An 11,329-nucleotide genomic window follows, 5' to 3' on the forward strand; every position below is an offset into this window, starting at 1 on the left:
GCCACGGTACGATATTGCGATATACGTCCAAAAAGAAAAAAGCTTGGTGAAAATGCCATAGTGTGTAAAATGAAGTGTCGGGAATGTTTAGGAGAAACAAGCTTACTGTAATTGAATACACACATAATGCTAAAATGTTCCGGCCATATTTTTTTTACTACAAACAAGTGCAAATAATTGTGCAGGAACATCTAATGTTTCAAGCAAATATTTAAAATAATAACTTATAGTTGATGTCTTTAAAGCCACGGTGTCCAAACTACGGCCTGCCAACATCTTTAATTTGGCTACTTACGTATATAATATATAAATAGTCAGCGAACTTATAGCTTTTGTTGCCATCTGGTGGCCAACAATCGTAGCTTAAATCATTGGAAATTAATTGTTACTCAATGTGATTGTGTGGACAGCATTTACTTACATGACCCAATCCAAACACCTTTCCCTAGTCATGGTGCAGAAAAAAACATTTCAACCAGCACAAAAATTCATCAAACATGGTCACAAATAACACAACCTGCTCATTGAACTTGTGGATATGATAAAAAAAAACAAAAAATGTCCAATCAGCATTAAAAAAAATCAAAACTACACCCATCCATTACGAAGATTTCTGGGTAAAAATGTAAATACATAATTTTATGTGTGTATATATGTGTGTGTGTGTGTTTATATGTATGTGTGTACTGTGTATATATGTGCAAATGTGTGTACTGTCTGTGTATATATACGTGTAAATGTGTGTGTGTGTGTGTGTGTGTATATACAGTATATATGTTTATATACAGTATATGTGTGTATATATATATGTATGTATGTATGTATGTATACATACACATGTATATACATATAGTTACTTTGCATGCAGTTGGCTTTCGGCCCCGGCCAAAGTTTTTAAGCCCAATGCGGGCCCCAGGTCAAAAGGTTTGGACACCCCTGCTTTAAAGTAACAATGTAAACATCCAGTGTAACAATTATGTACAGTTTAGTGTCTTTCAACTTTTACATTCTGAGAAGCAGTGTCCTCCACAGTGGTAATTTTTATATCAGTCTGGAAATTGTTGCATCTCAGAAAAGTAAACCAATTTAACTTTGAATATTGTAAATGCCTCACAAACTAATGTTTGGCTTCGCTGGCTTCAAATATCTTTTCAGTGTGACAGTTTATGAGGTGGCGACTTGTCCAGCCCTGCCTTCCGTCTGAGTGCAGCTGGTATAGGCTCCATCGCTAGAGACGGGTAGAAAATACAGTAGATGGATGGATTAATGGTGGTGATTTCCCGCCGTGCAGTGCGACGAGACCGGCTGGCTCTGTGTCGCCTCGGAAACGCAAGTGGCGCACTTTGCTTTGCAGAACGCAGACTTTCTTACCTCCGCCAATTCCTTTTAACTACGACGAGTATAGACACACTTCACTTCCTGCTCACGCCGTTCCACTCCTCCAACTTGCCGTTCCTGTGCTGTGCAGAGGATTCTGGGAGATGTAGATTATTTTCTGACTCAGCCAACGCTTAAACGCCAGAAAAAAAGTCTACACTGTAGACTCACCGAGTTTTCCTTTAATACCGTCACACGTCACGGTATTATTGAGAAGACTTTGAAGCCAAAACACTGCTGTATTTATAATACCGTTACATCCCTAGTATTTAGGACACACCCATGTTGACACAGGTAAAGCTGTGAGACACATGTCTCTTACATGGAGGGACTGAAATAATAAAGCTTTAGATCCGGCCTTTATTCCCCCCGTTATTCATTTTTGCGACTGTGTGCCTCGCTACTCGCACAGCAACTGAAGGATCTTCGCTTGCAACCATAGTCCATTGTTGAAACAGATCCACATTCACTCCGGTAGAACCGGTTGGTATTTGATAGCTTGTTCCTTTTATACAGAGCCCAGCAAAACATGACTTTGTGCGCGTTCACCTGCCTAGTACCCACAATCAGATCACTTGATGCATAACCTCTGCAACATAAGGCCCTTTTCAACCAAAAATGTTGGTTCTAGCTTCTGATCTCCAGGTTCCTGTAGAAATGTGTGGCTGATGACGTAGGGAGGAGGGGTTTACTATATTTCTACACTGATACCATGTGAATAAACAGACAATATCAGGTCACGGTTCTTTTACTAAAAATTAAGTAAATGAAATACAAATCAATCATATGCAAAATGATATGATTTAAAGAATAAAGTGTACAAAATTGTTCATAAAAAGTCAGGCTTTTGTCCTCATGTCCAACAATCAGAAAGTCGTCCCCCCAGTAAATGATGAATTCATGAGGGTCAGGTGATTCCTTTTGGTACATTTGAGCTGTAAATAACAATTTATAAATAATAAATGTCAGTGTTTATCTGTAAATAACAATCTATAAATAATAAATGACAGTGTTTATCTGTAAATAACAATATATAAATAATAAATGTCAGTGGTTATCTATAAAAAAATAAACGTCAGTGTTAATCTGTGAATAACAATATATAAATAATACATGTCAGTGTTTATCTAAATAACAATATATAAATAATGTCTTGTTTATCTGTAAATAACAAAATATAAATAATAAATGCCTGTTTATCTGTAATAACAATTTATAAATAATATATGGAGAGACACCACCTTAACAAATTTTCTGGGGGAAACACTGCGTGTTCCTCGAGAGGTAATCAAAAAGGGAGAAAGAGTGCAAGATTTTACGAAACGAGAGAAGCAGCTCGCACTCCAGTACAAGGGAGCAAAGTGGAAGAATGTACAAGTTTGCAGTGAACACTCTGTTAAATGTTTGTTTGATGTAATTTTAACATTTATTATTTCCCATTGAAGTACTATCTTGAAATTATTTGAATTTCTTAAACACGTTTGCTACAAGTGTTTCGAAAAGCACCAACACGGCAAGTCTTAATAAAAGAAAGCAAATGTGAGCAAAACCTAAGTTTTTACCAAAGACAACAATCATAAATGAATCTTTCAGCACATACACAATGTTGGCATCTATAGATATATTTTGATAAACAACCATAAATAAATCTTTCAGCACATACACAATGTTGATATCTATAGTTATATTTTGATAAACAACCATAAATAAATCTTTCAGCACATACACGATGTTGACATCTATAGTTATATTTTGATAAACAGTCATATATGAAGCTTTCAGCACATACATGATGTTGACATCTATAGTTATATTTTGATAAACTATCATAAATTAATCCATCATAAATTAATCTTTCAGCACATACAATGTTGACATCTATAGTTATATTTTGATAAACAACCATAAATGAATCTGTCAGCACATACACGATGTTGACATCTATAGTTATATTTTGATAAACAATTATATATGAGGCTTTCAGCACATACATGATGTTGACATCTATAGTTATATTTTGATAAACCATAAATGAATCTTTCAGCATATACACAATGTTGACATCTATAGTTATATTTTGATGAACAATCATACATTAATCTTTCAGCACATACACGATGTTGACATCTATAGTTATCCATAAACATCCAAAAACGTAGATGCATATGCAAAAGTGCAATATATTTATCTGCACAGTAATCTATTTATTTATATCTGCACCTTATTGATTTTTTATCCTGCACTACCATGAGCTAATGCAACGAAATTTCGTTCTTATCTGTACTGTAAAGTTCAAATTTGAATGACAATAAAAAGGAAGTCTAAGTCTATATTTTGATAAACAACCATAAGTGAATCTTTCAGCACATACACAATGTTGACATCTATAGTTATATTTTGATAAACTATCATAAATGAATCTTTCAGCACAAACACAATGTTGACAAATATAGTTATATTTTGATAAAGACAGGTATCTGCTTTTTGTGCGCTGCTTGCTGTACAACAGCCGTCTTGGCTTGGGTTGACTACCACTGATTTTCACTTCCGGGAATACAAGCAGTAGTCGGCCTTCGTTCAATGCCCTGTGTTTAATCCGTGTCACAACCTTTGACAAACGGGTCCTTTTTGTTTCCTTTGTGTTTGTGGTGTGCAATTTCACAGGCTGTGCCCACGGAATTTTTGTTCGCTTTGTGATGCCACGATATAAGCGTAATGTTGGTGTGGCACCACAAGTCATGTTGAGCGGATTGCAACATTTGACGGTGTGAGCAAAGAGTTGGGACAACAAGGTAGTTGACTTGTCAATTATAAAATTAATTAACTGGCTTCTTGGCATGTCGTCAGACCTGGTTAGCTAACTTGGCGAGATGTTGACATGTAGCGATCCAACTGTTGGGTTTCCTTACATAACATCTTCAAAAAAACTGATTTCTGGGGAGGACAATCAGTTAACCGTTCCTGAAAGCTAAAGTGCTAACAGGATAAAACAACTGTTTTTTGCTATCGTTGCTTTAGAATGCGATTGGCCAACAATCATTTAGACACAGACTTCTTTATGATTAATTTGATTATTTATGATTAATTTGATTGTCGATTAATCGCGCCTTGACACAAGAGTCAACATGGGGTTTGCAATACTTTGCTGCAACCAACAGAGGCGCTGTCGTTTCAACTCGTTTGCGGACCAAACATGTTGGGCTGTAGGTAGATCCATCCTGGTCCATTATGACACTTACAATTGGGGAAACAGGAATTCACAACATTTAGAATGAAAGTGAAATTCACAAATATCTAGAGCAGGCCTGGGCAATTATTTTTGACTCGGGGGGCCAAATTTAGAGAAAAAAAGTGTCTGGGGGCGGGTATATCAAATTTTTGGGAACACTAATACAAATAATGTCTGATTGAATGCTAAAAACTTTATGACAGCCCGCCTTAAAAAACGGAATGGAGATTACATTTTTTTTTACTGAATGAGACACCCAGAATGTACATGTAAACAACGAATGTGGGATTTACAATATTAACTATGAACGATAAAACACTGAATATTGACAACATATGAACTTCACACCCCCCCTCGATCAACATATTTTACAATCAAGCGAAACGCGACAAAAATACAACAAACAGCGAAATATGAACGCAAAGGGTAAAAAAAACACCTACACACTGATATATCATTAAGCTTAAGAACTTTGTTGTAAAAATCTCCTTCCACGTCAGTCCCTGACACCTGCATTTCAGGCTGGCCGCTCTGGAAACACTCTGTGGAAACGCTCCCCACCCACACTGCTTGGTACCTCATCTGAGCTGCTGTGACTTAGATTACCATAGTAAATAATTAGATTACCATAGTAACTAGTACATCATGCAAAAGCGCAGATTCCAACCATTGAAATATTTTGTATAATTCAAGACTTACGGTCATTTGAAAATATCACTGCACATCATAATGGCAGCTACTATATTTGTCTATATCTCCATTTATGGTTATTATGTGAATGTTTGTACAGTACCTCTGTATGTACATCTATCTCTATATTACTGTATGGCAAGATCTCTCTTTTGATAAGTAAACACGCTAACCAGTTATTCTTTTCACAGTGGGGCCGATACATGTCAGCTTTCCGTCGGGACTCACCCTCGCCGACGTACAGCGAAAGAACCCGCTTGTAGTGCGCGGCGGACGCTACCGGCCGCCCGACTGCGAGGCGAGGCACCGCACGGCCATCATCATCCCGCACAGGCACCGTGAGCACCACCTCAGGTTCCTGCTCTACTACCTGCATCCTTTCCTGCAGCGGCAGCAGCTCAACTACGGCATCTACGTCATTCACCAGGTCAGATGCTGCATTCACTGGTGTATTATACGAGTGAAACTCTCAAAAATGTAATATTGTGCAAAAGGTAATTCATGTCAGCAATTCAACTTGAAATGTGAAACTAATGTGTGATATAAGCTTATTACATGCAAAGTTAGATAAATCAAGCCCTTATTTGTGAATTGTGTATTATATTTATATAGCGCTTTACTCTAGTGACTCAAAGCACTTTACATAGTGAAACCCACTATCTAAGTTACGTTTAAACCAGTGTGGGTGACACTGGGAGCAGGTCTATCATGATTAGTCTCCCAGTTCCTGTCGCTGAAAACCATCCCCACTGCATGATGCTGCCACCAATATGCTTCACTGTAGGGACGGTATTGGCCTGCAGATGAGCCATGCCTGGTCTCCTCCAAACATGACGCCTGGCATTCACGCCAAAGACTTCAATCTTTGTCTCATCAGACCAGATAATTTTTTTTCTCATGGTCTGAGAGTGCGTGCGTGCGTGTGTATACATGTATACTTGTTTAGTTTGTATCAGTTGGAGAGTGTCCTCTCGTGGTTAGCCTCTTAAAATGAATCTTAGTTTCCTAAGCTGCTTACTGTTGATCTTATTAACTGCTGTTAAGTACCGCAAGTTGATGCATTCAGCACACAATTTAATAAGCGCCAATACAGAAGTTTTACAAGTAGTATTCCAATGCAGCCTGTCCAATGTTGCGTCCCTCGTGCAGGCTGGAAACTACACGTTCAACAGGGCCAAGCTGATGAACGCCGGTTTTCGCGAGGCCATGCGCGAGGAGGACTGGGACTGTCTCTTTTTCCACGACGTGGACCTCATTCCCGAGGACGACCGCAACACCTACGTGTGCGACTCCAACCCCAAGCACGCCGCCGTCGCCATGGACAAGTTTGGCTACAAGTGCGTGGTGTCCGGCATGGTTACGTCACCTGGGCGCATTTTTGACTCTGCACTAACGGTGTCGTCCCGTCCCCCCGCCAGGCTCCCGTACAAGATGTACTTCGGAGGAGTGTCGGCGCTCACGCCTCTCCAGTACCTCAAAATTAATGGCTTTCCCAACAACTATTGGGGCTGGGGTGGCGAGGACGATGACATCGGAATGAGGTGAGACGTTTGACAGCAGTTTTTGATAACATTTTAGGCCTAGTCTTTTGATGCAAATGTGTTTTAGTCATATTTTAGTCATCTAATTGATTTAGTTTTAGTCGTCTACATTTCTCAACATTTAACTCGACTAAAATATAAAGTGTAACATTATTTACATCCACAAAGTTGTATACATAAACTGTGGGCAGTTTGGAGTGCATAAGTTAGTAAAATCATATTTCTACTATGACCATCAATAACTTTGATTAAATGTGATGTGTACATTTTTCATGTAGGTCTACTATTTATGTGGCCAATTATGACCAAACAAAAGTTATCACTGATCTGTATTGACTACTTGGTTCTTCAACATGGTTCGTCAACCGAAATGTTCGTATGGTGAAGCAGAGTTACCCAGGAAAATTAATGTTAACATGAATAATTGGTTCCAGACGCAACAAAAGTCCCTATTTTTGTATGTATGTATATGTATACATGTATGAACTATATATGTAAATGTGTGTATATATGTGTATGTATATGTAATGTGTATATACTGTATATATGCATATATAATGTGTATATACTGTATATATGTATGTATATATAATGTACATGTATATATGTATGTATATATAATGTACATGTATATATGTATGTATATATAATGTGCATGTATATATGTATGTATATATAATGTACATGTATGTATGTATGGATATCGCCCTGAGATCGGTAGGTTGTGAGTTCAAACCCCGGCCGAGTCATACCAAAGACTATAAAATTGGGACCCATTACCTCCCTGCTTGGCACTCAGTATCAAGGGTTGGAATTGGGGGTTAAATCACCAAAATGATTCCCGGGCGCGGCACCGCTGCTGCCCACTGCTCCCCTCACCTCCCAGGGGGTGATCAAGGGGATGGGTCAAATGCAGAGGACAAATTTCACCACACCTAGTGTGTGTGTGTGACAATCATTGATACGTTAAAATATGTATATATTAGGGCTGCAACAACTAATCGATTAAAATCGATTATAAAAATAGTTGGCGATAATTTAGTCATCGATTCGTTGGATCTATGCTATGCGCATGCGCAGAGGCAATTTATTTTTTTTTTATTTTTTTTTATAAACCTTTTTTTATAAACTGCAACATGTACAAACAGCTGAGAAACAATAATCAAAATAAGTATGGTGCCAGTATGCTGTTTTTTTTCCAATAAAATACTGGAAAGGATAGAAATGTAGTTTGTCTCTTTTATCCGATTATTAATCGATTAATCGAAGTAATAATCGACAGATTAATCGATTGTCAAATTAATCGTTAGTTGTATCCCTAATATATATATGTGTGTGTGTGTATAGACATTGTGTATATAAAGACAGTAGTTCTGATGGGATCCCCTCTGTGATTTATCCCCCGCTCCTCTCCCACATGCTCCTGTGACATACATTTCTAACTCTTCCCACCCATTTTGTCTCTGTCAACATTTTGTCTCATTTTTATTGGTTGACTAAATTGTCAGTTAATTTCATCATTATTTTAGCCAACATGCATTGGTTTTGATTAGTAATTGTGCTATTTTAGACAGGGGGAAATAGGTCATTGACGATAACTAAGACAACATTTTTGGTCAACAAAATTAACACTGCTGTCCTCCTGTGTCAAACCACACCTTGACACCTGTGACTCTTGTCTTCTCAGAGTGTCTTTGGGGGGAATGTACATCACACGGCCATCCTTGAAGGTGGGACGCTACAAGATGGTCAAACACAAGCTGGACAAAGGCAACGATGTCAACCCGAACAGGTAGACTCTTGAGTTTCTCTTAAAGTACACCTAAACAAAAGACAATATACAAGACTACATTTTGGATTGTCTGTGGGAAACTGTCCATTTGTTGGGTTGGGGGTCCTGACACTGTTTAAAGGCGGTCTTTCACACCAAACTCTGTATGGATCTCGCTCTGGGCACTGGGAACAAACTGTTCCAACTTTTGAAGCATACAATTTTCCAAAATATCTTCCTAAACTGGAGAATTAGGTTTGGGTCTCCAAACTACGGCCCACACGTTCTCAAATTGGCCCGCGAGATGCCACAAGTTCAATAAACAATTTGGCTTGGAGCTGTGTATCCATATCATATATAAATATGCAGTGGCCTGATAGCTGCCACTTTGTCATTATCTGGTGGCCAATGAAAGTAACTCTGCCATTAATTGTACTTTTCAAGTTAATGCAGCACAGCATTAACTTATATGACCCAATCCAAACACCCTTCCGTAGTCACAATTACGGCTGGGCGATATGGCCTTTTTTTTTAAATATCTCGATATTTTTAGGCCTTATCGCGATACACGATATATATCTCGATATTTTGCCTTAGCCTTGAATGAACACTTGATACATATAATCACAGCAGTATGATGATTGTATGTGTCTACTTTAAAATATTCTTGTTCATACTGCATTAATATATGCTCATTTTAAACTTTCATGCAGAGAGGGAAATCACAACTCAGTCAATTTAGCAAAACTGTATTTATTAAGCATATATATATATATATATATATATATATATATATATATATATATATATATATATATATATATATATATTAGGGCTGCAACAACTAAACTAATCGATTAAAATCGATTATAAAAATAGTTGCCGATTAATTTAGTCATGGATTCGTTGGAACTATGCTATGCGCATGCGCGGAGGCTTTTTAAAAAAATTTTTTTTTTAAATGCAACTTTATTTATAAACTGCAACATTTACAAACAGCTGAGAAACAATAATCAAAATAAGTACAAAAACAGTACAAAACAGCACCAGGGCGGCGCTGAGGCTACGTCTCATGAGGTGCCAGTAAGTTAGCCAATGATGTGTCATGTGCAGCTCACGTGACCACGCCGTCTCCTTTGCTGGAAACATTCGAAAAATGGCGCAGGAAAACAGTACGGATAGTTCAGCGGAAAAACATCTTGAGGTTATTGCTTCAATGGAGAAAAGTGTACGACCTAAGTCTTCAAAAGTGTGGGGACACTTTACTTTAAAGACTTCAAAGAAGACCGTTTCCTGCAAAATGGCACGGAAGTACAACATTGCTTCAGGAGCACCTGAAAAGGAAACATGTTGGAGCCATGGATGAAGGGAAGAACTCACGGTACGTAACTTTTTAAGTCCATAGTGGCAACAGGCATTCATGAGTTCAGCTTTTTTGTGAGTAACGTTAACGTTATGCCTTTGTTGCAACGCGGGGCTGATAATGTGTCTCCGGCACATTTGACTCCGTTTTGAGAGAGAAAACGCACGGTTACCAATTTGGAAATAAACGTAACGGACAGAAATATCTCAGGTTGGTTTCATAATGGATCAATGTAGCCGGGCCCGATAAAGCTATATAAATCTATTTAGATTTGAGTGACACTTTAGTATAACTAAATGTTATGAAGGTGCTGGAATATTTCATGCTATTATTCAGAGGCAGCCTAAAATGAATCCTTTATTATTCACAACAGAAACGTGTACAATATCTGATTCAGTTCTGATCTGATGAGTTACATTTCTGTGTTATTATTGGTGTATGCTGCACCCCCAATGTCCAGAACATGGTGCCAGTATGCTGTTTTCTTTTCAATAAAATACTGGAAAGGATAGAAATGTAGTTTGTTTCTTTTATCCGATTATTAATCGATTAATCGAAGTAATAATCGACAGTTTAATCGATTATCAAATTAATCGTTAGTTGCAGCCCTTATATATATATATATATATATATATATGACACACCTTCTCATTCAATGCGTTTTCTTTATTTTCATTACTATTTAGATTGTCACTGAAGGCATCAAAACTATGATTGAACACATGTGGAGTTACGTACTTAACAAAAAAAGGTGAAATAACTGAAAACATGTTTTATATTCTAGTTTCTTCAAAATAGCCACCCTTTGCTCTGATTACTTTTTTGCACACTCTTGGAATTCTCTCGATGAGCTTCAAGAGGTAGTCACCTGAAATGGTTTTCGCTTCACAGGTGTGCTTGAAGCTCCTATTATGTAATAATAATAATAATAATAATATGGTGTATTATTGTAAAAGGAATTAGGGTACTGCATTTAAAAAAAAACTTTTTTTTTAAAAGTAAAATGCTGGCGACTGAGCTGCCAATCTTTTTTTTTGCCATACAATTGAAATAAAGACTAATTAAATAAATGCTTGACTTATAATACCAAAGCAAGTTGTGCATCAAATTATATCCTGTATAAACGACAATAGAATGTATGACATATTTGTTAAATTATCAGATAGTATTAAAGTTTAAAAGGTATGCAATTTCATTTTTTTCCTGTCAAAATGGTAAGAACAGATACATGTATTAAAAAAAACAAATAGTTTATTGACGCATATCATTTTTCTAGGCTTTCACGGGCCATTTAAAAAGATGTGGCGGGCCATGTCTGGTTGCACTGTACATACAGTAGGAGTAGTGTGTGGAAATGT

General features: G+C 37.3%; 1 protein-coding gene across 1 annotated transcript in view; it reads left to right on the forward strand.

The window, feature by feature from the left end:
- Positions 1-11,329, forward strand: part of LOC133621150 (beta-1,4-galactosyltransferase 3) — a 46,408-nt gene that overhangs the window by 29,785 nt on the left and 5,294 nt on the right. Inside the window, exons 3-6 of the mRNA XM_061983053.1 lie at positions 5,488-5,723; positions 6,446-6,633; positions 6,715-6,837; positions 8,525-8,629. Of these exons, the coding sequence (XP_061839037.1) occupies positions 5,488-5,723; positions 6,446-6,633; positions 6,715-6,837; positions 8,525-8,629 (652 nt within the window). The remainder of the gene's footprint in view (positions 1-5,487; positions 5,724-6,445; positions 6,634-6,714; positions 6,838-8,524; positions 8,630-11,329) is intronic.

This window comes from Nerophis lumbriciformis, linkage group LG21 (genome assembly GCF_033978685.3).
Source record: "Nerophis lumbriciformis linkage group LG21, RoL_Nlum_v2.1, whole genome shotgun sequence".
NCBI classification, from domain to species: Eukaryota; Metazoa; Chordata; class Actinopteri; order Syngnathiformes; family Syngnathidae; genus Nerophis; species Nerophis lumbriciformis.